Source organism: Pteropus medius, unplaced genomic scaffold, assembly GCF_902729225.1.
Source record: "Pteropus medius unplaced genomic scaffold, Ma_sr-lr_union100, whole genome shotgun sequence".
Lineage (NCBI taxonomy): Eukaryota > Metazoa > Chordata > Mammalia > Chiroptera > Pteropodidae > Pteropus > Pteropus medius.
The window spans coordinates 7,857,447-7,884,223 of NW_024342471.1; the positions used below are offsets into that span (position 1 = coordinate 7,857,447).

The 26,777-nt window shown below is 46.0% G+C and overlaps 1 protein-coding gene and 1 pseudogene across 4 annotated transcripts in view; one reads left to right on the top strand and one right to left on the bottom strand.

Moving 5' to 3' along the window:
* The window catches only part of RALY (RALY heterogeneous nuclear ribonucleoprotein), a 70,509-nt gene extending 47,016 nt beyond the window's left edge, over positions 1 to 23,493 (top strand). For 2 of the 4 annotated variants that reach the window (XM_039864111.1, XM_039864110.1), the window contains 8 exons: positions 15,287 to 15,551; positions 16,712 to 16,784; positions 16,973 to 17,020; positions 19,242 to 19,408; positions 20,111 to 20,224; positions 20,433 to 20,611; positions 21,850 to 21,898; positions 23,132 to 23,493. In XM_039864111.1, the coding sequence (XP_039720045.1) occupies positions 15,296 to 15,551; positions 16,712 to 16,784; positions 16,973 to 17,020; positions 19,242 to 19,408; positions 20,111 to 20,224; positions 20,433 to 20,611; positions 21,850 to 21,894 (882 nt within the window). In that variant the 5' untranslated portion in view covers positions 15,287 to 15,295 and the 3' untranslated portion in view covers positions 21,895 to 21,898; positions 23,132 to 23,493. Of the gene's footprint in view, positions 1 to 15,185; positions 15,209 to 15,286; positions 15,552 to 16,711; positions 16,785 to 16,972; positions 17,021 to 19,241; positions 19,409 to 20,110; positions 20,225 to 20,432; positions 20,612 to 21,849; positions 21,899 to 23,131 lie in introns of those variants that run through there. The other 2 variants (XM_039864112.1, XM_039864113.1) reach the window with 2 other exon arrangements.
* LOC120604279 (uncharacterized) lies at positions 18,556 to 18,674 on the bottom strand (annotated as a pseudogene).
* Positions 23,494 to 26,777: the final 3,284 nt, after the last annotated feature.

Below are 26,777 nucleotides of genomic sequence, written 5' to 3' on the forward strand. Positions count from 1 at the left end.
GTATTGATTACTGACAAGGGTGGTAGTTGCTAGCCTTTGCTGCTCTTTGCTTGGTAGGGACGTTAGCTGTTTTCCCCACCACAGAAAGCCCAGACTCAGCAGTTTCTCGGCTGCACATTCAACCTCTCTTTTGAGCCTCTGCTTTCTGTAGTTTACTGAACAAAGACACCAGTGGTCCCCAGCTTCTTGCCCTGTCCTTCCTTTTTCTCTCATCACTGTCTTGCCTGTCTTTCAGTCCTACTGATGGGTGAGGAACGTGGGCTCATCTCATAAGCACTAACTATAAAGTTCACTTTTAAGGAGTTGCCATGTCAGGAACACTGAGAAACCATTTATTAAAATGGGATTCTTTCCCTTATGTGTTAGCAGAAATTCACTGAATATCTACTGGTTGCCAGGGCAGTGCTAGAGGCTGGGATTGCAAAGACTGATAAAAGCATCTCTGCCTTCAAGAAGTCCAGAGTCTAATGTAGAGGGACAGACGTGTGACTACAAAAGTACAACAAATGTTGAGGCAGAGGTCTGTAGAGGATTTCGGGATCCAGAGGAGGGAGTGACTGGACTGCCTGAGGGATGGGAAACAAAGGTTTTCCTTGAAGAGTTTTCATCAGAATACCACGTCAGTGGATTTGTGCTCAGATAACTTATGGCCTCAGCATTCATCACTAAATCAGAATTTGTTCCAATCCTGCTTTATTGATGTAGCAATGTTTGTCTTAACCTTACTCAATGGTAAGAGTGTGATATTCGGAGCCATCAAATAAACAAGGCCATTAGTAATAATATTTTCATTTAGGAAATTTCTGAATGCTTAACTTGCTTGGTATATTATCTCATTGAATTCTCAACAACTGTGTGGAGAAGGTATTGTAATATTATTCCCATTTTACAAATGAGAAAACTAAGGCACATATATGTTAAGTCATTTAACCAGGATCTTACAGCTGATACATGGCAGAGCTGGGATTTGAACCTAGGTAGTCTGATTCCAGAGTCATTCTCTCAAAAGAGCCTCAGAAAGAGCTATTGTGACCTTGATATAATTCTTAGCTCAAAGAGTTGTTTTAGGAATGAGAAGTAAAATACTTAGCAATGCATCTACTGTATAATCAATAAATCATAATGATCATTTATTATATTACAAAACATGCTTTCCTAAAATCTGGGATAAATTTGGCTCTTGCAAATATGCCTCCTTTCTTTCTCTCCCAAGTCTCTCCTGGCTTTATCTGTAGAACCTGCTTCTTTTTTTCTTAAAAAGCATGAATAGGGAAGGGGACAGGGGCAGTGGTACATGGTTTTCAGTTCAGCAGATACTCCCTGAGCATTTACTCTGGGCCAGGATCTATCCTGAAAGGTGTGGGGCGGGTGTAGGGGGAAGGTGTGCCAAGATGAAATAGATTGTGGTCCCTGCCACCCAAGAATTCACGCTCAGTCTAGGAGGGGAGATGACACAGAAACAGATCATTTTAATACTGTCTCAGATGGCTCTTAGGCAGCACATCAGACCCCACTTCCCATGGCTTATGCCACAACTAGCAAGGCAAGAATGACTTGCTATTACATTAATTGTTGAAATTATCCAGTTAATATCTTTATTATCATTAAAGCTGCTGTTATTAATGTAGAAAATAATAATACCTTAGAGAAGGTCAGCAGCTACTCAAAGGAGACTTTTAATGTGCTCAGTTAGAAAAACCTATTTTATTTTTATGTGGGGGAGGTAGCGGCATTCCTAAACTGCTGGTAGGGCTGTGTAAGTCCTTGGCTTGAGGAACGTACACTATGGGGAAGGATTTATGTCTCTCAGGTCTCTCCCCTGGCCATCCAATGTGTTCCTTAGTTATAATATACTTTATAGCTTGTTTTACCCAGGCACATTTTTTATTTGGCAGAATGATCAAGAAGAGGGAGGTAGTTTTCTGAGGCAGGACATCTGCCAGAGAGGGGCAGTGACTGAGCATCTGCTGAGATTGGCAGGGGCTATGCCAGGGCAGCAAAGGCTTTGTGAGTATGTGTATTATTGCATAAGGTACCTTCAATTAATCGATCCATGAGCATTTTTGGAACTCCTGCCATGTACCTAGCAGTGTACTAGGTAATGTAAAAAATACCCCAGAAGTTCTGTGTTGCTTGGCGAGAGAAGTCTCACACATGAGATAAAAAGAAGTCAACACAGACAGGATGCTCTGTCAGGGGCTGACTTGTATGATTCATATTCTCAAGAGCTACGAGGACTTATGAGTGCTTTCTCACTGAGCACTTACCTGCACATGACATAGGGGTGGGTCATGGCTCCCATGAAGTCCAGACTCTTCAGTGGCCCACAAGGCCCTTTCTGATTTGGCTTCTCTAACAGGTTCTCTTCAGTTTTTTCCTGTGTCATCCAGTCTTAAACCTATACTCCAGCCGAAACCACACACAATACATATTATTCCCTAAATATGGAAGCTCTGTCCAGCTTCCACAACTTTACTTATGTTCTTTCCTCTTTCCTAAATGTTCTCTCTCTCATCTGTGTGCGCGGGCTAACTTTAGCTCATCCCTCTGGACAAGATCAGAGTTTGTTGACCGTTCTCTGACTCCCTTCTCTCTTGTCCCTTTGGTAAGTGACATGACTCTTGAGTTCCCAAGTCTTCCTGTGATAGCCCTTATGATGAAACACAGGTTCTGGTCTTCCTGAGATCTCCACCACTGGACTGTGAACTTCTCCAGGGCAGAGATTGAGCTTTGTTCACTTTCTATACATTGTATAGTGTCTGGCAGTAATAAGTGCTCAATAAATATTTTTTGATACTTAATTTTTCAGCATTTAATTCTTCTTAGGAACCTGTAAGAACTTCTTTGTGGCATTCAAAACTCTGTAGACTCAAAAACTAGTAAACACAGGAGACTATTATCTTTACATATATATGAAAACGATAATGAGGATTTGCTTTTCCCTTACTAATTAACATCCCTACCCTCACACAGTATGATAATACATAATTCTGGTGAGGTTGCCATGAAAATGGCATTCATTGGTGATAGCAGTGTAAATTGGTACAGCACTTTAAAAAAGCAATTAGGCAGTATATTTCAAGAGCTGTAAAAATGTTCATACATTTGACACAGTAATTCCACTTCTGGGAATGCGTCCTAAGGAAATAATCTGATATAGAAAATAAACTTTCCCTCGGATGCTATTATTTGTAATAGTGATGAATTGGAAAAAAGCCTAAATGACCACTTAAACTTAAGACCAGTATCTAAGCAACCCCCTGAAAGGAAGGGTTTGCCTGAGCCATACAAAGCCCTATCCTCATACCTGCCATATATAGACTAGTCCAAGAAAAGATGGTTTTGAACTTGAGTCTGTACTTTGGAATCTGATACCCAGCCCTTCAAGAAGAATCCCGTTGATACTCACTTGCTCACTGTGTGACTTTGGGCAACTGACTTTGCCTCTCTGCACTAGGCTTAACTCATCTGTAAAATGTGTATGGCTTAGAACCCCTCAGGATTGTTGTGCATGGATTTGGTAGCCTTAACTCATGAAGGGGTTTGTAAACCACATTAAGGAAGTTGGATTTGATTCTTGGTGGTGGGAAGCCGCCGAAGGGTCTTAAACAGGAGGTGGCAGGACACACTTGCTCAGTCACTGAAGAGGCTTAGTAATGTTTGTGGAGTTATCGTTACCAGAGGGACCAAGACAGAATGGCTATGACTCTGATGTCATTCTCAGTGGTCCCCTTTGGGCCAAACATATTGCACTATGGGGTGATGTTTAGAGCTTTAAAGTATGTTTAAATCAGAAACCTGGAGAGAGGTCAGCTTTCTTCCCTTCTGTCTGAATGTGGGAAATTAAATATATATATATACACATATATATGCCAGTGTGTATGCTCTCTGCAGGATCAAGGCTTTGTGGGGCTGTGAGAGGTGGCATTTGGTGTTTTCAAGGAGAAAGATTGTTGTAATGAGGAAAATATTGATTCCACATGAAAGGATTTTAATCAACTGCCCTTATACCTGAGGGACACAGTGATTGGCTATAGTGCTAAGTTGTGCACCATTTACGCCCTGGTTCCAGGTGCTTGGCTTCCTCCCAGGTGCCTCTATCTAGGTAGACCTACAGCAGCTGTCCGTCCTGGGGAATATTCCTGTCCACATTTCTGTAGCACATCCCAGTAACAGTACACTCCCATACATTATCTCCTTTGACCCTCAGTAGCCTACACTGCAAGTGGTCAGAGCAAGGATTTTTATGTCCATTTCACAGATAGGGAGCCTGGAACCTCAGAGAAGTGAAGTGACTTCCTAAGTTCACACAGCTAGTAGAAGTGAGATTTAGGACCCAGGGCTCCATAGGCAAGTAGGAATCCAAAGCTAATAGTACCTTATTACTATTTTAACTCATGGTGAGGCCTGCCGTGGAAGGTTTAGGGCTCCCTCTCCGTGTCCTCACAGTCCCTTACTTCCTCTAATATAGTCTGGGAAATGGGAACACACACACTACCATGGCACAGCCTTCTTTAGCCTTATTCAAGATAGAGTACCCACAGAATGTGGAGGTTCCATCAGACACAGAACACTGGCAAGAAGAAGTATCTTGGTATATCAGCCCCTGGGACCCTGTTCCCCAAAAACGGAGTCTAACGTGCCTTCCTCAAGGCACAAAGAGGCCTTTCTGGGAACCTTCACTTAAGGGATTCTTCCTGCCCACTTCTCAAGTTTTATTATCTGGGGGCTGCTTTACTCTAGATACTCATTTATATATCCAACATTTAATGAGTGCCTACTCCTGTGATTCATTTTATGTTCAAGGCAAATTTCTAAATACTAGAAGTTTGGTGACACTTGAAGAGACTTTATTGCATCCACAGTGATAGTATTCTTTCCTGGACTATAATTCAGCTCTGTTGAACTCACAACCTTCTCTTTCATACTCACAAGAAAAAGTTCTTGCAGGTTCCAACAGTAATAATAGTAGCTGCAGTAGCTAATATTTGCATATTTTCTAATATGCCAGACATTGTTCTAAACATTTACATGAATTAAATTATTTTATTCTCCAGCAACCCTAGAGATGTGTACTGCTATCCCCATTTTACATATGAGACAATTGAAACAGAGAGAACTTAAGATAAGGTCATATCACACAGCTAGTTCAGTGGCAGAATGAAGGCATTCTGGCTTCAGAGGTTATTCTCTTGACTATATTATATGGTCTCTCATATGGAAGTAAACGTTCAGGCTTTGGCTACTGCTTGATGACAGGCCCCTGTTAATAGCAGCAGATTGTACCCTTCTCTATACCATGTCATATGACCCGCTCAGCTCGGGTTGTGTTGAAAGGTAGCACCACATAAGCTCAATTAGAACAAAAAAGTTTTGCACACTGATGTATTTGGCCTTGCACCTGGAAGATTCAAATTCAAGATCGACTATTGTGTCTTGGCACACTGGTTAAGAGCTACTCATCTGCCCTAGCCAGTCACATTCTTGGGCGTACAGTGGCATTCAGGAATGAGTCTGATGTCCATCTTGCTCTCAAGAAACTCCCTAGAAGACTGCTATGTAAATAGAAATGATACAAAACTGAAAATGAGAAATACCAAAAAGAAAAGTTCTAACATGCTTCCCCTTCCTGGCTGGTTTCCTCACATCTTCTAGTATGAAGAGAGTGGGTCCAGGAGTAACAAGCCTCTTCAGGAATATACCTTCCTCTGAGATCCCCAGGTCCCAGGAAGGTTCAGTCCCTGTTAAGCCTAAATCATCACCCCTTGCAGGATATAGCATGACCCAGAGCAGATAACCAAGATAAATCACCTCCTGAAGTCTGTGGTGGCAAATCCTTGAACTTATCTTGACCTGTTTACCTTCTTTTTTCTTGGGAGGTGAAAAGGAAAAAGATCATGTTAGGTTTTGTAAATTAGTCTAACATCAAAGATTAAAATCAGGCTAAAGGACTTGAAAGAAATGAAATAAATTATTCTTTTTTGCTTTGGTTTTTATAAAGTTTAATGGAATGGGTTGAATAGCTTAGAGTTATGCTACTCAAAGTGTAGCCCATTTGATGATGCCAGTTCACAAAATGTTGCTAGTTTGTGATAAGTATGTAAATTGACAGTAAGTGCTTAGAAACTTTTAGAGTAATTTGACATTTTGCTATATTTTACAAATGTATTTGTCCATAATGGATTATAAGTTTAAAAAGAAAAACAAAACAAACAAAAAACTTGTCCTGCAACACAAATAGTTTTAAGTACTGGCTTATTTAGTGTGACAAAGTGAAAAAGAGCTTCAGTCTTGCCTGTAAAATGAGATTACTATCTCAAATTATTTTTGGAATTACTTGATGATAAATGTTTTGGAATACTTAATATGGGCCTGCCACTGTGCATTGTACATGTATTATTTAATCTTCACTACAACTCTGGAGTAAGTTTTGTTATCTCCATTTTTCTGAGACTTGGATAGGTTAAGGGACTTGCCAGAAGTTGAGCCTGTAGTCAAGTGTGTAGGTAGAATTTGAATGGGAGCTGGAATCCTTAACTGTTATGTCATATTTCGTATAAAGAGCTGGGCATACTAGAGAGCTCCCTGTTACTCCACTTTCTCTACTAGAGGTCTGGAGACCTGCTTTCTCATTCCATCTCTGACCCTAACTTATTTTGTGATCTTGGCAAGTCACTTCTTTAGACCTTAATTATCACATCTACCCTCAGTGGTAGGGACTGTGCTTTATTCATCTTTGTTTCTGCAGCATTTAGATGGACAGGTCTTGGCATATAATGGGTACTGAGTACTGATGTAACTGATTACATTAGATGATCTCTAAGGGTCCTTTCAGTCTCTACTTTGTCTGAGCGTCCTGTATACTTTATCCTCTATCCTCCCTCCCTCCTGAGCATCATATTTCCACCTATTCCACCTGGAAGCATGATCTTATTTCTTCATGTCTTTTTGTTTTAGGCAGTCTTGATCCTGGGTACTTGGAGACAGCCCACATGGGGCTTGGAGACAGCCCACATGGGGCCCGTGGTTTTACTCATTTGTGAAATGTGTCTAGGCTAAGCCTACCAGGGATAACTTAAGTAGGGGGTGGAAGGAACTGGCTCAGAAACATGCTCTTACTCCATTCTTACCTAATGGGGCCTGGGCCTAGGGCAGCTCTGCTGGCAGCCCTGCCAGGCCTGAGTAATGGCTGCAGCCTGGAGCAGGATTTTCCATGAGCTCCTTCAGAGTCTCCAGTAATTGGAACATGGCACCTTCTGACTGGTAATGGATGGCAGAACAAGAGGGACATTTGTCACTGCCCGACTTCCCTGCGGGAAAGAGGCTCATAAGTCACAGCTGACAAACCCTTTGATGACTTTTAAACTTCATTTACAGAAAAGAATAGCTATAATCAACTAACAGCAAGTAGTGACTAATCTTGCCACATTATCACTATGAGGGAGCCGGCCCCTTAAGGCATAGGAAAGGGGAGGGGGCCATCCCCCAACTCACAGCAAGCTCTTGGAGGTGAGAGTATGCCATCAGCAAGGCCACATAAGTTTATGCCCAAGGAATCAAAGTGTAAAAACTGACCTCCTGGAAGACATGCCCCTAGCACAAAGTCACTCTGGACCACAGTTAAGAGCACCAGCTCTGGTCTCATACAGACTTGTCCCAGCTCTGCCATTTCCTGGCTTGTATAGGACTAAGCTCCAACCCTTAGTTTCCTCATACGTGAAAGGGGCACAGTACATGCCATCACCTACCTAATAGTAGAAAACTTAGCGCAGTTCCTGCCACGTAAGTAAATGTTAGTAATGAGTATTACAGTTAACCCTGGAAGGGCCCTTTGTGGTCACGTGCTCTAAAACCCAAGGTCATTTGACACATCAGCAAAGCCAGGACCTGTTGTGGGGGTGGTGGGGTGGTCAGTGAGAGAAATCTAGTGAAGTAGGAAGAACACAGGCTTTAGAACCAGATAAGCTTGAGCTCCTTTTATCCTAATTGTGTTCCTTAATGTAACTGTGGGCAAATCTCTGAGCCTCAGTTTCTTCATCTGTAGACTGAAGATGATACTACTTATTTGTCATTCGGTTGTGATCAGGATTATGTGAGATTATGCCTGTAAAGTTTCCAGCACAATGCCTGGCATAAAGTTGCCCTATATTAAGTTGCACATTCCTTTTTTGTTTTCCCTCAAGACAAAAATTAGTATGCAGCTGTCAAGGGAAGAGGCGACAGCACTGAAGAAATGCTCCTATTTCAATCAACTTTTATTTACAGCCCTACCCTGCATATACTTGCAAGAGGAAGGTCAGACAAGGGAGAGCAAAGAGGAGAAAGGGGCATATTTTGTACATTGTTCCTTTAGTTCCTCCTGCCCTGACAGTTCATCTTATTAAACATGCTTTTTGAAAAGCCTTCTGAGAAGCCTTTGAGATGCTTCTATCCCTTCTCTGGTATCCCAGGTTGTTTTGCTTTGGGCTATTTTGGGGGCAGTGTACTCCATTCCAGGGTACATGTGCTTTGTGGTCATGTTGAATGTCCCTTGCTGGATGGGAAGTTCTTGAGATCAGGTACCAGACCAATTGCTGAATGAATGAATGATTCATTTGTTAATTAACACCTGGCCGACAGTTGGCCCAATGAGTATTTGGATATCTATAATTATGATTGAATTGGTAGGTAGGTACTTGACTTCTTTGGCAAAAATAAAGAGACCGATAATCATTCGTAGGTCCCTAACTCTAACTCAGTATTGGGGATTGTAGGCCCAAAGTTGCACCCATTCCTTGTTGCCTTTCCTCCCCATATCTTTAAGAGCCACTTGTCACAGATGCTAAGCCTCAGCCTAAGGCAACGATAGAGTTAGGGCGCAAGGTGCAGGGAACGTCTGTTATATAACCAGACCATAGTGGGGAGGAGTGAGTGAGGCCCTAGCTCTGCCTCTGTTTCCATTGTGTGTTCTCCCCTCTGGGCCTACCAGATGCTAATACCAATGTTAAAGTATAGTACTAGAGACCTCATGATATAGCTGAGGGTTGAGTCTCTGGTATAGCAAGGCCTGGAACTCCTCTCAGTATTCTTTCCTCTCCCAGTCCCATACATGACTGATTTGACAGACATGGGGAAGAGGGCACCTTTACGAAGTTTCTAGGTTTGGCTCCATTTACTGGGACAAGGGAGAGAGCATGCATAGGCTCCATACCCCTGACTTCCTTATTCTCAGGTAAAGTGTGGAACATTGGGAGACGATGGGTAAAGAAAATTAGGGCTGGAATATGGAGGATTTAGAGCATGGGTCCCCCACCCCCGGGCCATGGACCGGTACCAGTCCATGGCATGTTAGGAACCAGGATACACAGCAAAAGGGGAGCAGCGGGTGAGTGAATGAAGCTTCATCTGTATTTGCAGCCGCTCCCCAGCACTAGCATCACCGCCTCAGCTCCACCTCAGATCATCAGGCATTAGATTCTCAGAGGAGCACCGGTCCCTTGTGCCAAAAAGGTTGGGGACCGCTGAAGAGTGCCAGGCTAGATTAATCTGTTTTCAAAGGGCATAGGGCATTTGAGTTTCTTATATAAACACCTACTAGTCATAACTATTTATACTTTACACACATTATCTCTAACCCTACCCTAATCCTGGGGGGTTAGTATAATTCCCATTTTGCACTTGAGGCATCCGAGCCCTGGTGAGGTTAAAGGACATGTCCAAAGTTATATCCTATAGGTCAGGGGTCCCCAGCACTCAGGCCATGGACTGGTACCAGTCAGTCTGTGTTGTGTTACAAACCGGGCCTCACAGCAGGAGGTGAACGGCAAGTGAACCAGCAAAGCTTCATCTGTATTCGCAGCCGCTCCCTAGCACTAGCATCACTGCCTCAGCTCTACCTCAGATCATCAGGCATTAGATTCTCAGAGGAGCACCGGTCCCTTGTGCCAAAAAGGTTGGGGACCGCTGAAGAGTGCCAGGCTAGATTAATCTGTTTTCAAAGGGCATACGGCATTTGAGTTTCTTATATAAACACCTACTAGTCATAACTATTTATACTTTACACACATTATCTCTAATCCTTACCCTAATCTTGGGGGGTTGGTATAATTCCCATTTTGCACTTGAGGCATCCGAGCCCTGGTGAGGTTACAGGACATGTCCAAAGTTATATCCTATAGGTCAGGGATCCCCAGCGCTCGGGCCATGGACTGGTACCAGTCAGTCTGTGTTGTGTTAGAAATTAGGCCTCACAGCAGGAGGTGAGCGGCAGGTGAACAAGCAAAGCTTCATCTGTATTTGCAGCCACTCCCCAGCACTAGCATCACTGCCTCAGCTCCATCTCAGTTCATCAGGCATTAGATTCTCATAGGAGCACTGGTCCCTGGTTACAAAAAGTTTGAGGACCGCTGCTATAAGTGGTAGGGCTGGAATTGGAACTAATTCCTATCCATAGCCTGTGCTATTTATGCCATTTCATGTGCATTTTTCCTTCATTGTTAGGAAACAGGTTCCTGGAGAGAGGACTTTCTTGAAAAGCAAGTAGAGGACAAGGCCATGAGCACTGTTTCCAGCATCTCCACAGTACCCGCACAGAGGAGAATACTCTAGTAATGTTTGTTGAATGAGTGAAGAGAATAGGAGTTGGGTAATAATAGAAATAGGTATAATCCCCTGTTCTTTTATAGCATGTTACAGATGCAACAGAACACTTTCACATTGATTAGCTTTTTTGATTTTTATATCACGAAAAAGATTATTTCTGTTTTCAGAATAAGTATGATAAGATTCAGGGAAATTACATGACTTGTTGCAGGTTACATGATAACGGCAGAGCAAGGGCCAAGCTTCCTGGACCTGGAGCTTGTACTCCTTATACTCCCACCCACATCAGGAGCCCTCAGTGTTCGGAATGCTGGGAGCTGGGGTTTCTCAAGGGAGTGGGAATGGTCAGGAACTAAAGAGCACTCCTTGGGACATTAGTCCTTCTGGCCAGTAATGATCACTTGGGCAATGCTAATGAGCTGGGGCCTGGAGAGTTTAATGAGATTAATAGATGTTCTGTCATCCTTGGCTGCCTGGTAACCAGGAGCTGCTGGACCAAGGACCTGGGCACTGATCAGTCTGGAATTGCTTGTCTTTCTTCGGAAATAGCTTCCTCATCAGATAGCTATTTTCATTTAAACTACCTAAAGGATTACCTAAGTGCAGAGGTGTGGCCAGAGGCTGGTGTCATCAGCATCCTCAGGCTAGAAAATGAGGTCAGAGGTATCCAGCAGGACTGACCCAGACAGAGGCTCTAACATGGGTGGTGGGGACATCAGGACCAAGAGAAGCAGCTCCTCTTTTGAAATGAGCATTTCAAGAAGAGATCAGTTCTGGGGAGGATTTACAGATCTGGGGGAGTGGGCATCTGATTGCTGAGTGCCTCAGGTCAGGCTATGAATACGACTTGATCCTGATAGGATGGGGAAGGCATGAGGGATGACATAGCAGAGTCAGAGGCTTAGGACAGTTCTTGAGACATGTAGAGTGTTGAACAAGAAGCCTGGATTCAAGCCCCTTAGTTACTTTTATCACTAGCTGGGTTACTTTAAGTATGTCACGCATCTTTGCTGATCCTCAGCTTTTCCGTCTATAAAATAGAACTAACAATGTCAGGACCAAGGATATAAATTGGCTTTGTTCATTAAAATCCTGTGCAAGTGTGAGGCTTTGTAGTAGAAAAGGGGAAAGAATTAGGACCAAGGGTTAGGTACAACTGGCTCAGGGTAATACATTCTCTCCATGGGAATCAGTACCCAAGGCATCTCTCTATACGTAGGTTTTTGGAGTCAAACAAACCTGGGTTCTGGTTCTGGCTTTGCTCTTTTAATCAGTTACTTTGACTCTGTGTCCCTATCTAAAATACCTCCTCACAGGGCTGTTGTGAAGATTAAATAAGATGGGGTATGTAAAGTATCTGACTCATTGCTGGCACTCAGTAACTAGAGGCTCTTCTTACCAGGATGGTCCTCTGGAGGTCTCCTTTACCTAAAATTCCTCATATTCAGGCACCACATGTTCAAGCTTGGCTCTTGTCCAAAAAAGCTTCCATCTGAAAAGTTTCAAATGGGAAAAATGATTTGTTTTTGCCAAATTTCTCTATTCTTATTAGCCTGGAGAAGTGAGCCCACTTGCTTTTCAATGCCTTTATCCCATGTGGGTTTTAATTAGCTTAAGGGCCTAGCTTTTATGCAGCAGTTGTTTCTCCAGCAGGTAAAGATGAAGACACTTGGGAGCCAGTCTCTGATTTTCTCAAACAGCATATCTAGGTTGCCCCATTCTGGTTCCTCATCATCTGGGGGCTTGTCTCTTAACTAGCCCAAAAGGACCCTGACTTAGAGTCAGAGGGACATGTGGGGTTCTTGGCCCTGCTGCTCACTGGCTCTGGCATCCTGGCCAAGTCCAGGATGGGGTCATATAAGCTCCATGCTCACTAAAGTCCCTGCTAATCTGACCTTGCAGAAGTTTCTGAGAACAAGTCTGGTTCTCTTTTCCCTTCCCTTCCCCTTCACCACCACCAAGAACAATCCCTCTACCTGCTTCCTATAGCACATTGCTAAGCATGAGGCCTCTGGGGGCTGCAGGCACCTTGCTCTCAATTACACAGCTAATCTTCAAGGCAGAGCTTACTTAGCCCAGGGAGGGAAATAGCTTATCAAGTAAAGAAGCTCCATCCCTCCCTTTGAGGAGCTTCATGGACATGATGTAGACATGCAAGCTTTTCCATATCCCTATAGATACCAATCCCCTTGGGTTTAGGGAGCACAACAGCAGCACAGCCTGCCTCTAAGGAGTGTACAGGCCTTCAAAGCAGGTTAGAGGCTGTTTAGATGAGGAAGTTCAGGAGTTAAGTGCCTGGAGCATACTTCATGTGGACATTTCTCCTCACCTTTGTAGATTCCTCACCTACAGTGGCCACATACATATACTTCTCAGGTCTCTTTTTCTACAGATCAGAAAACTGACCTTTGTGTGACAAGGCTTTTGGCTGCCTCTCCTAAGTATCATTCAGAATGTGTTCTAGTCTGACGTTGACCCTCATCTAGAGTTGGCCCATAAGTAGCAGTGTTAGTAGAACAGAGGTTTCAACTAGTCCGAGTAATTATTAGGTCTTGTAAAGCGCTTTGCAGTTTGTAAAGTCTTTTATGTACATGGTCCAAAGCCAAAGGTGTGCTCACCAGCCAGGGACAGTCCTGATCCTGCCGTAGTGCCATAGTACCAAGCACAGGGGCTCAGCAGATGCTTCCTGCTCAGTGGTGTTAGAGGCTCCTGGAAGAGGTCTGAAGGAACCCAGCAACCGTCATGTCTCTCTACCAGATGAGTGGCAAAGCCAGTAATTGTCCACAGATCTCTGAACTGTAATCTCTCCTCTCCTCTTTCTGTCTCAGTCCACACCCCAGGCCTGGTTCCCTTTGGCCAAAGCAGGTGGCATCTCTCTGGGCCAAAACGTCATGGCTTTGAGCTGAACCAGCCAGGAGAAAGAGAGTTATCTGATGCCCACAGAGGAGCCCCACAAACTTCTTGTATACCCATGGGTAGACAAGGAATTAACCTTTGAGTGGCAGGTAGGAGAGGGATTATCAGAGAGGAACGTAAGGGATGGGGAGCCCAAAGAAACCCACAAATACTGAGCATTTCCTGCTGCATATGGACAGCGTATTAGGTCTTTTCATGGGTAATCTCTTTTGTGTCTCTCAGTGCTTAAGAAATGTTGATTGGATGCAAAGGCAAACCGAGTAGCAAAAAGTCTGTCCTTTCTAGGCCATTTCCAAAGCTGGCACCAGCCCTCTTCATCAGTAGCAGTGTCCTCTTTGCCACCTTTTTTTACCTTGGATGATGCACACTTGACCTCACATCTGTGGAGTCTACTGCAAGCCTACCCTAGGATCAAGTTCTTCCCCAGAATCATGCTCAGGTCCAGCCTACTTTCCCTTGCAGACAGTGCCATCTACTGGTCAGAACATGTCAGCTTCCAGGCTGGGAGAATTGTAGAGAAGAGTCTTAATGCTAGTGGGACGAAAGACAGATTTCCCAGCTTATACTTAGCTCTTCTCTTTTTCACTAAAAAGAAGCTTCCTCTGCACCCAAAATATTAGGTAAATAGGTATATATGGTTAGCTGAGGCTGATGAGAGTTTTATACATGTTGCTTGGGGTCTTTAGCACCTTATAGCTACAGAGTAGGGGTATTGAGATAGTGTTTCAAAAGGGAGTTGCACCAATCCATGACAATGAGCAGAAGACTGGGCTAGGAGGTATAAGTGGTAGGCTTTTCCTACTGAAGTTGAACCACCTTTTCCCTTTCCCTCTGGATCCTGTGCCCAAATGTAACCTATCCAGGGAGAGGGGTAGGAGAGGTTTATACAGCCCTTTGGGGTAAAAGACATTACCAGAGTGTAGAGAGCAAAGAGTAGGCACAATATCATCTCCAAGCAAAGAGAACAAAATTTGAGTACAAAAATAAGTAACTAAAAAATTTATTTAAAAGTAATTCTCAAATAAATATGCTGACTTACTGTAGTATTTATTTATTTATTTCACTGTAATATTTAAATTGGCTCTAGCTCTGGGAAGGAGAGTGGTAAAATTGAGTGAAATGAGCTTTAGGGACTAGCTGACCTGGGTTTGAATGCCCATCACTGGTAAATTAATGAACTTATTGAAGTCTTTTTCTAGTAAAATATGAACGATAATACTCATGAGGTCTTGGGATTATTCAACATTGCCTGCCACCCTTAGTGTTCAGTGAAGCTTATTTTTAAAATGGCAGATACCAATAAAGATAGCCATAACTAAGTTCATGCCCAGCTCAGACTGAGCGACTTTCATAATATGGTATTATTTTAGCACAAACGTTACTTGTAATTATCATGTGATGTTTTTGCCATGGTTCTACATTGAAAAAAAAGAAGAGCTTTGGAAGGTCTTCATATTTAGATGCTGCATGGAGTAACATTTGAGATGAGCATTAAAGATAGAGTCAGTTTAAAATAATTGGAGCCAGGCAGACAAGTGTTCAAATCCCAGCTTTGCCATGCCATCCACTAGCATTGCGACCTCTGAATGTGCATTCTCTCTCTTGTAAAATCTCCTAGGTCTGCTTGTAATGTCAATACCAAATGAGAGAACATGTGTAAAGTACCTGGCATGAGCTCAGCAGCCAGTGAGATGAGCAAAAAGCAATCCAGGTTAGCTAGGATGTGGGCCATGGGCAGCTCTTGAGCCCAACCTGGAGACCCAGCCTCACAGTGGCTTTCTCTCTTCAGGTGGCCACCATGTCCTTGAAGATCCAGACAAGCAATGTAACCAACAAGAATGATCCCAAGTCCATCAATTCTCGGGTCTTCATCGGAAACCTCAACACAGCTGTAGTGAAGAAATCAGATGTGGAGACCATCTTCTCCAAGTATGGCCGTGTGGCCGGCTGTTCTGTGCACAAGGGCTATGCTTTTGTTCAGTATGCCAACGAGCGCCATGCCCGGGCAGCTGTGCTGGGAGAGAATGGGCGAGTGCTGGCTGGGCAGACCCTGGGTAAGCATATTTCCACAGCCCTACTCTTGGTACTCTCCTGAGCAGGTGCTGTCCTTCACTTTCCAGCTCCCCTCATATTTCCTTTTCTCTTTTCCCCGTTGCTACCTACTACCCCTGTCTGAGATGTTTTAACTTAATTTATAACTTAAATATAATAAGTAGTTGTAAGTCATTGCTTGTGTGGGAGAATTTTAGAAGCTTCTGGAAAACACTTCTTTCCTGTGTCTGCTTTCACAGAAATGATAAGCCTTATGGTTCCAGTTAAAATGCAGATTCCCCAGAGAAAGGAAACAAAGTGGACTAGCACAGCCAATTACATTGGGCTACAGATAGCTTAGGTTAGAACCCTTTCTGAGAGCCAGGAGGAGGGGATGGGAGTACAAAGTGAAGCAAGCAGGTGCCCTTGGTCTTGGTGTTACATACATGTGACGTGGTCATGCTGGCGGTTTGCCTTGGAGCGTGTACAATGTTTGTGTATGTACATATACTTCTGTGTATATGTGTATGTTTGAGAAGGGATATCTATATGTACGTTCCTGAGTATGTGGTATGTGGGTATAACTGAACTTGTGGAGAATGTGTACATATACCTTAGTATGTATATATTTTGGTATGTGTCATAATATATTTGAGTGTATAAGTAGATATGCATATATTCCTTTACCAAATATTTGTTGAGATCCTGTCATGTGCTAAGCACTGCTCTAAGGCATAAAGATGTTTGGTAGAATGTTTGCATGAATGTGCATTGGCTTATTTGCATATAGACAGTTATGTATATAATGTTGGAACCAAGTCTGAGTGTTCTTGAGAGTATATGTATTATGCTAACAAGTGTGAGAGTGTATTGTCTGTGTTTATATGAGTGTGCTTAAGAATGCATGTATATGTGACGTGGCGTGCATGGTGTATGAGTGAGTGATATGTTTATGAGCATGCATGCATGTGTTTGAATGTATATGAAGTGTAAGCAGGCATATCCATGTGATGTGTGTATATAAATCTAATGTGTGAATACCTCTGTCGTCCATATTAGTGAGTAAAGTCCATGTGTACATCATATAAGCATATAAATAGCTGCACATATGCATGAGGGCGATATGTGTATGGGCACCCTACTGTCCTGCCAGCATCTGACTCTACCTCCTTCCTCCACACAGACATCAACATGGCTGGTGAGCCCAAACCCAACAGACCCAAGGGGCTAAAGAGAGCAGCATCTGCCATTTACAGGTGGGGCACTCTGTCTTCTCTGTCTCTGTCTGGGTGGAATTGGTCCCTCTTTGCACAGAGGGAGTAAACACTGGTGGTGACAGTGTGCTGAGCCTAGAATTTGGGGAGGCGTTTGGAGATGAGGGCCTGTGGAGAGTGGGCTGAGCGGCTGTCCCTAAGCCCTGGCCCTCTCCCCTTTGTTTCCCCAGTGGCTACAGCTTTGACTATGATTACTACCGGGACGACTTCTACGACAGGTGAGCAGGGGAGGGGCGTGCCCAGGCATGAAACAGCCAAGCTGGAAGGGTCCTGAGAGATTGCTGGTGCAGCCCACTCAGTCATCGAACTGGTAACCTAAGCCCAGAGCTATAGACTGACCTCTGTTCAAGGCTGCTTCACAAGTTGGTGTCAGAGCTGGGACTAGGGTTCAGTTCTGCAGGTGCCCAGGCAAGAGCTGCCCCGTACTCCATGCTGTCTCCCACTCTCTGACCTAATCCTGGGGTGGGACTCAAATGGGACTGGACCGAAGGGACACATAAATGTAGCAAGTTGGAATACAAATCAGGGTACAGGACTGGGCACAGGGAGTTTGAGCCCTCATGGGTCTACTGTTCCATCTCCTTATCTCCCCGAGGTGCCTACCCAACTGGAAGGAACTTCAGAGCTCAGTCTGAATCGCGTGGCCTTGTATTTATAACCAGGAGGCCAGCAGCACTTTAGAGGTCTGAATTAGTCCCTGGTAGGCCCACCCTCTGACCCCAAGGCTACCCAGATCCCAGCCTTGAGGCTGGCCTCCACTTCATGGCCCCAGCCATTCTTGAGTGGAAATAATGGGCAGGCTGGCCCAAAGTTCTCCCTGCTTCCCTCCCTTCTGCTTGGCCTGCCACAGGCTATCCAAGAAGAATAGAACGTAGAACCTCTCTGATCCTTGGTTTTCTCATTTGTGAATGGTTTCAGGAGAAGGTGCAGTGTAGTCGAAGTGCCATAGCCTGGGAGTCAGAAGACCTGGGTGCTAATCTCAGCTCTGCCACTGAATGGATTGTGTGACTTTGGGCAATTTCCTTCCCAGTCTGTGAAATGGGCTTGCACCAAATAATCCCTCAGGGCTCCTCCAGCTCTGGGATTCTGTGGTTCAGTGATTCTGACCAAGGCCAGAGCCGCCCCCTCCCCTTGGGGGCAGAAACGCAGTGTCTGGGACTGGATCCATTTCCAGAGACTCTGCATCTTCAGCCATCACCATCACAGGGCAGGGGCTCCCTGAACAAAGGAGTGCCAAGGCATGGGGCATTGAATTAATTTCCCAGTGATGTCATGCTTCCTGGTTGTCATCAGGAAAGCAATCCCAGTGTACCTTGAGGCTGCTGTTCCCTGCAGAAAGGTGGGACAGACCCCTACTCAGCCTACTAAGCTTCTGTTTGATCAGAAAGGAAAAGAAGCCCTCCTGGAGCAGGGGCTGGGTGATGGCATTGGGGGCCAGCATAGAGTGTGGGAGCCCAGGGGTCTTATAGTTCTCTGGGTCTCCTGCCCTCCATCTCTGAAGTGGAGTAAGAAGGATGGGATGACTGAGGGGACCCAGAATGAGGAAAGAGCCTTGGACTCCAGCCTTGTGCCTCCGAGGTCATAGGCCCCTGAGTTGAGGGTCTCAGTACCCTCGCCTTTCACCAATCATAGCTTCTAACATGTGCATTTTTATTTTATTTATTTATTTATTTTTTTAGGTGAGGCAACCCTTGGTTGACCTCACAGATTGCAAGGAACTTGTCAGCTTACAATCCTTATTTTTTATTGTTTACGTCTACAGTACCTGGTCTTCCTAGGTGGTCTCCCATCCAAGTACTAACCAGGCCCGACCTGGCTTAATTTCCGAGATCAGACGGGATCAGGCTTGTTCAGGGTGGTATCGCTGTAGACACATGTGCATTTTTAATCGAGTTCTCCCATGCTCTATCCTCATAGCAGTCTTGGTGGAAAAGGTAGGGCACAGAATTTGGGATACCCATCCTCATTAGGCAGATGGGAAAAGCAGGCTTAGGGATTGGTCCTCCATTCCCACACCTCTCTGTTCTCAGCTAGGAATTTATGCTGCTTTAGGGAGATTTGCAAATTCTGACCAAAGGTTGGGGTAGTAGTTGACTGAGCAGAAGTAAGGTCAGGTAGTAGAGCAAGCCTGGGTGTCAGGGTGATCTAGGGAAGGCTCCTTTCTGGGGCTGGCCTCAGTTTACTTCTCTGTTGAATGGGGCTATAATCATTACCACTTGCCACCTCACCTGGCCGGTAGGAAAGGTAAATGTAGTGAGGATCCCAGCAGCTCTTAGGGTCCGGAAAGGCCCTCCTCTTCACCTCTGGGGCTTTTTGGGAGCAAACACGTCGATAATGCCTGCCGGGCCTTCACCAGCCATATACATATTGGTCTAGAGTAGCAGTGACCCCTGGTGGCCACAGGCCATGCTGCAGCCTCTGGCCCATTTGCCCTCACAGGCTCTTCGACTATCGGGGCCGCCTGTCACCAGTACCAGTGCCCAGGGCTGTCCCGGTGAAGCGACCCCGGGTCACAGTTCCCTTGGTCCGGCGTGTCAAAACCACCATACCTGTCAAGCTCTTTGCCCGCTCTACAGCCATCACCACCAGCTCAGCCAAGATCAAGTGTGAGTTACTTATCTTCTTCCTAGATAATTTTTTTTTGTCATTAGCAAAGTAATAGAATTACATTTTTTTACATTGGAAAATAGATAAAGGAACAAATCTCCCACAGTTCTGCAGCTCTAATACAACCAAGTGAGTATTTTCATGCATTTCTAAGAGGAAAAGGCTAACATTTGAAGAGGAGGGGCTTGGGCTGGGCATAGAGTTCAGTGCTGTGAAGTGGAGCCCAGTGAGGAGATGGTGTCATCTTTCCTTTAGAAAGGATAGATCCACTAGTCCACATGCACTCTGGTGTGTACACGTTGTGGTCAGGATCCCAGGAAGTCTGATTGTAAAACACCCACATTTATGCATCTTAAAAGGCAGACACCACCCTATATTACAGGCAAAGACACATGCTTGCTCAGGTGCACAAAAAGGTGCACACCACACACATGCATTCTTAGCCAGCCCCAGTCCCTTTCAGAGTTGAGAGGTTGGGGGAAAGATCCATGTTCAGAAGAGCAGGCTGGTCACTGTAGGAATGGCCTTCAGAAAGTCTCAGGGGAAGCTGTAGGCAGCTCTGGCCTTTTCCCTGGCCAGAAAAAGCCATGGACAAGGATAGTTCCTGCCACTGGCCTCTCTTCCTACTTGACAGAATGGGGCTAGGGCCTTGTGTTAGTATCGAGCTCCCAGGTGACAGCTTTGTACTCCCTCTACTCCAGTAAAGAGCAGTGAGCTGCAGACCATCAAGACAGAGCTGACGCAGATCAAGTCCAACATCGATGCCCTGCTGGGCCGCTTGGAACAGATTGCTGAGGAGCAGAAGGCCAACCCAGGTCAGCTTCCAAGGGTCCTTGCCCAGTTCAAGTGACCAGGGGCCCAAAGCAGAGTGTTGGGAGGACAGTGCACAGGGCAGAGGGCCTGTGGACTCCAGTCCTACCTGGACCCACCATGCTGAGGCCTAGTTTCTGCTAAGGTGTTGCCCTAGGGTAGCTTCCTCGGACTGAATTTTATTCCCCTCTTCCTCACCCTTTTCCCCTCAAGATGGCAAGAAGAAGAGTGACAGTGGCAGTGGCAGCGGCAGCGGCAATAGTGGTGGCAGCAGCCGGCCACCAGCCCCTCAAGAGGACACAGCTTCTGAGGCAGGCACGCCCCAAGGAGAAGCACAGGCTCGAGATGATGGTGATGAGGAGGGGCTGCTGACACACAGCGAGGAAGAGCTGGTGAGGGCATGGCTAGAGGGGCTGGGACCGGGCTTTGTACTCCTAGTTGTAGGAAGGTAGCAGGGGAAAGAGGAACCTCTGAGCTGATTGGTTCCTCCTTCCCAGGAGTTCTGTTCCTGAAGGAACAAGGGGGAATGAACAAGGAGTAGCCTGTTTCAGCCACTGGTCAGAAGTTCCAGTGAGAGCTGGGACAGACCTCTTTAGGGCCCAGAACGCATTTTAGACTCAGTCTCAATTTTCCACATGGGTTGGAGAAGGGAAGAGTCGGTGGCTCAGGGAGCATACATGGTATGCAGAGTTCCAGGGAACAGGATTGGAATTGCCTGGAGAAGCCACAGGGAAGTAGGTGTTCATTCCACTTAACAATTTTTTAAAAGCCATTGTTGCCTGAGCATGTCTCATGAGGGAGCAAGCTCCCTGATTGTTATTGGAATTCTTCACAGTGAGGCTGGGAAGCCATTTGTTAAAGAGCTTGTATTAAGTGGGAAGGTAGACCAGATTCTGAGTCTATAAGATATAGACTTATATATCTTATGTGCTTAATACTCATTTACCTAACAAATACTGAGCACTAGGCCCTGTCGTCCACACTTCATAATTTCAGTTAAACCTTAACAACAGCCTTACACTGTGCAAAGCATTACTCTTCCCACATTTTACCCCATGAGGAAATAGGCTCAGAGGAGTTGAGTAGCTTGCTCAAGGCTTTATAGCTAATAAGAGTCATGCCAGGTTTCTTCACTGGGTCTGGAACTTTCTCCTTTTCGTCACTGTTGGGTTCTGGTATGAGGACAGATGAGCTCATAGCCATGACACTTAAGAGGTCCTCCTCATGCCTAGCTCCTCTCTTCTTTGAACCCAGCCTGATACTTCATCTTACTCTTTTGGGCATAGTAGTCTTCATAAAGCCTATAACAAAGGCTTAGATACCCCAAAGGTTGGGAGCTCACCATGCTCCTGGGCTTTTAGCCTGCTTCAGTCTGAGAAGTCCTTTCTATGCAGAAACATGCTCCTGCCACACCCAGAAGTTCTTCGACTGGTCCCTTCTCTCTCTTAAGGGGCCCTCAGACCACCCTTTTGGAATCTCAAGCCAGCCTTGTTTCGACTTATCTCATAATCATTCCTCTTGACTGGCCCTCCTGCTCTTTGAATGTGGTCTCCAAATATGCTCTGGTCCTCAGGGCAGGATTCAGCTTGCAGTGGGTAATGTGTGGTCTCTTGTTGCCTCCCCCAATCAGGAGCACAGCCAGGACACAGACGTGGAGGATGGGGCCTTGCAGTAAGCAGGTACGGGGGTCCTGGTGGGCAGTGGGTGAAGTGGAGGGCATGCCACGAAGCAGACTTGGCAGGGTAGCACTGTGCCCATCAGTGAAGACTCCTTCATCCCCAGTCGTCTTGCCATGCCAGTGGTGTAGGCTTGGTGGGCTGCGGGTGCATTACCCCTGGATGGACTAGCCAGGCCCACCCAGCCAGGAGTTCCCTCAGCATACTGAGCCATGAGACCTGTCTCCACCCTTGAGGAGCTCTGAGTCTGGTGGAGGAAGACATAAACCATTACTACCTAGTGTGAGCCAGGCTCATGGGCTAGAGAGCCAAGGGGTTAAAGGGGAGTGTAGTTGAAGAGGTGATATGTAGCTGAGCCTGTTCAAGATCGAAGGAGGAGCATCTGAGGGAACACCCTTAGCAGAGGCACAGGGCTTTGGCAGACCTCGGTGTGTGGGGAATGGCCAGAAACCTGTGGCTGCTGTAGTCCTAGCTCTTCATAGTAGGGAGAGGGAGCTGCTCATCATCAAAGAATGAGATTCAGCCAGGCTTGGGGGCTGAGTCTTGACCCTGTTGGGAGAAAATGCCCTGTGTGCCAGGAGCTACCCCACGGATTGTGATTGGGCCAATGTAACAGATGTGGAAACTGTGGCTCTGAAGGGGGCCGGGAGATACCACCTACCTCACAGGATCCCAAGGCGGTATTGGTGGAGCTTAGATTTGTTGTTTGTGGCCTCAAAGCCCCCTCTCTGGTCAGTGTTCACCACCCTGCTCTGCCCTCTCTAGAAGGAAGCCAGGCCACTCCAGCTCTGCCTATTTTCTGCCCCGTTCCTTTGGGGCCCATGTTCAGAGTAAGACAGGGAAGGCTTGGGTAGAGGAAGGTCTGAAACAGGTGTCTTTACACATGACACATTCATTCCTGAGTATGCTCTACCAGCAAGAGCTTCCCATACAGTTAAGTTTAGGAAATTCCATGAATGCAGTCTTTCCTCTTGAAGCTTCAGGGAGACCAAGTTTTACTTTGTTAAGCCAGTTTGCAGGTAAAGTACAGGGGCTCAGGTGAGAACATGAAGGCTCAAGGCGGGAGTGGGACTTAGCCAACATTGCAGGGCCAGAAAAATAATGAGGCCAGAGCCAGAGCTCAGGCATATCTGTTTGCAGATAGCAAACACCATTCTGCTCTTCATCCCAACCCATTATCAAGAGCAAAAGAGACTTTTCCTCTCAGTCTTAGTCTCTCCTTTGTCTCTTTCTCAGCCTGACAGGAGCGATGGCCACCAGCAGAAGGGCATGCACTGTACCAGGCCTCAAGCTGGGCACCCACCCCCGGATGCCACCCCAGCGGGTCCCAGAGGAGAGTTGGCAACAGGCACTTCATCCTCCATGCATCCCAGCCAGTGCCACATCCTCTGCAGGTGGAGTTATCAGCCTCCCCTCCCCATGTACCCTCCCTGTTGGCACTGCCCGGGCCAGAGGGCAGAACACAGAGGTTTCCCTACACTCTGCCTCCCCTCCCCAGGACACTCCCAAGTTTGGGGTTTTTCTGTAGGTGTGGAGAGGGGAGGCCATAGGGAGGGGACCCTGACAATAAAGAGATTGGATTACAGCTTGCTCAGAAATGGGATGGTCTGTTTTCTCATGAAGGTACCCGGCCCCACTGCCCAACCAGAAAGATCTTCTATACTCACTTCTGTTCTCTCCTTCACTTTGATCTTCCTGGGACCATTGTCTAGGGTGCCTAATACTTATCCACCTGGGCCTTAATTTCCATAGCTAAAATGGGGATAAGGATGGCCATTAGAGTTGTTGAGGAGGGTCAGATGTGTCAGTGCCCATGAGAGTACCTTGGTAGCTGAAGTGCCAAGTAATTGTGATCTACTTGGTCAGGCAGTAGTTGGTCTAGGACTCAGCTCCTCACTAAATCTGGTGTTTCCCAGTTCTAAAATGATTCTAGAACCCGTTGTTTCTTCCCTTTCTCTGGTTCTTGTTTAGGACACACTTTTTTTCAATCAAGCTTTGTCTTTTAACCAGCCTCCAAATCTCCAGCTTCTCCCTGCCCCATTTCCCACCAGCCACCACAGTGTTGTTTCTGAATCGTGTTCCTTTCCTGCATAAAACCCTTTCCTGACTGATTTCTCATTGTCAGGACAAAAATCCCAGCTCCTGAACTTGGGGTACATGATCTTGTGTGCTCTGGCCTCTTCTTTTGCCACTACCTCTCTTTCCTATCCCCCGACACAAACCTCATACCACAGCCATACAAAACAAGTCCTTCACACTTGTAGGCAGCAAGGAATAGAGCCCCACTCCAGTTACCTCATTTAGTAGGAGGTTGGCATCAGGGTACATGTGGCCTGTCTGCACTTGTATTGGGCCACCTGTCTAGACATTTGCTCTGTTCTCTAACTGACCAGGTTCCTTCAGTCTTCCATTTCTGTCCTACCTTCATCCCCGCCCCCTTTCCCTTTAATCCCAACCACAAATTGACTTATTACCTTACATGCAGGTTCCCAAGCAAGAATCAACTGCCACAGCAGATTTTTTGTCACTCATAGGCTACAAGTACTTTCCCTGGTCCAGTGTACTGAGTGATACAAACATGGCCACTTAGGCTGGTTTCATTCGTATGGAGCTTGGGTAGGCTCCAAGCCTAGCACAATACTCTTGCTCCTATTTTCTCCACCTGAGAAGTATCCACTCATCATTAAGCTGCTGTTGTAATGTCACCACCTCTGAGAAGTTTCCCCAACCAGCCTGCAGTTCTTCAAGAGTTGTTCATTCTTTCCTCTGGGCAGCCTTCCACAACATAAGGATATTCAGTTCCATCATCAGGAAGGGGTTTGGGGTCTTTCCCTCCATCTGTACATGTTCCTTGAAGTCTTCAGGCATGTTGGAATCCTGACTGAAAATCCTGTTTCAAACCAACAGTTCTACAACATAGCCTCTACCAAACCTCCCCCTGGGCTTTTGGCTATAGCTTTTAGTGGAGGATGGAGGCTATGCTTGGGATGATGCTCAGGCTCCCCTGAGTATGGTGACCTCCAGGGATGTCTTTGTTGTCTCATGTCTCCCTTCCTGGGCAGTCCTCCTGTCTGTCATTGGCAGGCCAGCATTCTAAAGCCTGAGTATGGCTCTGCATTCCCAAACTATGTAAGGGGCCTGACTAGCCAGCCCAAAGGCAACAGAGTTATGGACCCACAGCCAAGCCCAATGCCCCGTCCCTACTTGGCCATTGCCTCTTAGTGTGATTTAAAGCAATATTTCTGCCTCTTCAGAGCTTTAGCTGCCTAGTGGGATCACAGCTCCCATATGTCTGCATGCCAGGGAACCTGGGCAGCAAGGGGAGAGGGTGAAGCCCGAGGCCTTCAAGTCTAAGAGATCCAGACCTGGGGTGAAAAATAGCCCCTTGGAACTGGGCTGGGCTCTTGCCCAGCTTGATCAAAACAAAAGACTTCATCCTAGAGAGATGAGGGTGTCCTGAGGAAGGTACTAGGTCCATAGGAAGTGTCCTATACCCCGCTGAAGAGCCCTCAGTTGAAGAGCCCTCAGTTGAATATACCCCTTCAACCTTTGAACCCACAATCTTTCCTTGCTTCCCAGAAGGACAGAGCCCAGCTCTAGCACACCTGTAGAAGGTGGAGAACAACTACTCTGGACTGGACTTGGGCAAAGGCTAAAGAAGGGGTCTTGGAGCCTGTTGAACCTCACACTGTAGGCTGGCACTGTGTTCCTGTATCTTCAGAGCCTAGTGCCATTTGCCTTTTGCACTCTAATAACATTTCCAGACTCCATAAGGTACTTCAGTCAAGTGGTACTTGACTGAAGCACTTTTCAGAGCTTGGGGGTCAGGTGCAACAATAGGGACTATGGACTTCCATTGTATGGTATGCAAGAGGGCCTTGAGAAGATCAAGGAAGACCCCTTCCAGTGCAGGAAGCATCTACCCTACCCAGAGACTCTGCCTAATCACCCTGGTACCAGAACATACCCTGGACTGTGAGAAAGGAATCCTCATCTTAGCACCCCAGAAAATCCCCTGAACCACTTAAGCCCCTGAGAAAGCTCACAGTTGAACCCTTGAATGGGAGGTTCATATCCACAAAACCTTATGTATATATGCCTGCTCTCCCCATGTCTGCGGCCTGGAAAGTCATCTTCCATTCCGTTGATCAACAGTTTTCATTTTCCTGTCCAACCTCTGAAAACCAAAAGGAGATGGTGAAGAAGTGTGATACCAGATTGTGCCCAGAGGACCAATATTCTCTAGATGTTGTCAAGATCTGAAACCTCATTTGTGATCCTAGCAGCCATCTTGAAGGACTCTCACAGCCAGTGAATGGGTTTACTGCATTGTGAGCTCTAAAGCTTTCCTGCCAATAAGGTTTGTGACCCTGGGCAAGTCTTTCCTTTCCAGGTCTCAGTTTCCTCATCTATATGAGGGGTTGGCCTAGATCAGGGATAGAATGGGCTTTATATCAGTTATTAACTGTTGTATAACAACCACCCTGAAATTTAGTACCTTTCATGAACATTCATTAGCTTCTGATTCTGTGGCCTGGCAATTTGGGCTGTGCTGAGCTGGGCAGTTCTAACTGGGCACTCGTATGGCTGAACTGAGCTGGCAGATCGGCTGGGGGCTGGTTGGTCCCAGATGAAACCTCACCTGTCAAGTGGTTGGGCAACAGGGGCAACTGGGCCACATGTTCCTAGCATCTAGCAAGCAAGACAGAAGCCCTGATATGCCAGTGCTCTTCAAGCTCCTGCTTTTGTTATGTTTGTAAGTTTCCATTGGCCAAAGCAAGTCACATGGCTAAGCCCAAATTTCACTTTGAAGAGCTTCAAAGTATGGCCATAATTTGTTTTTAATCTATCTCAGGCCTCATTTCACTTGCTGCGTCAGAAC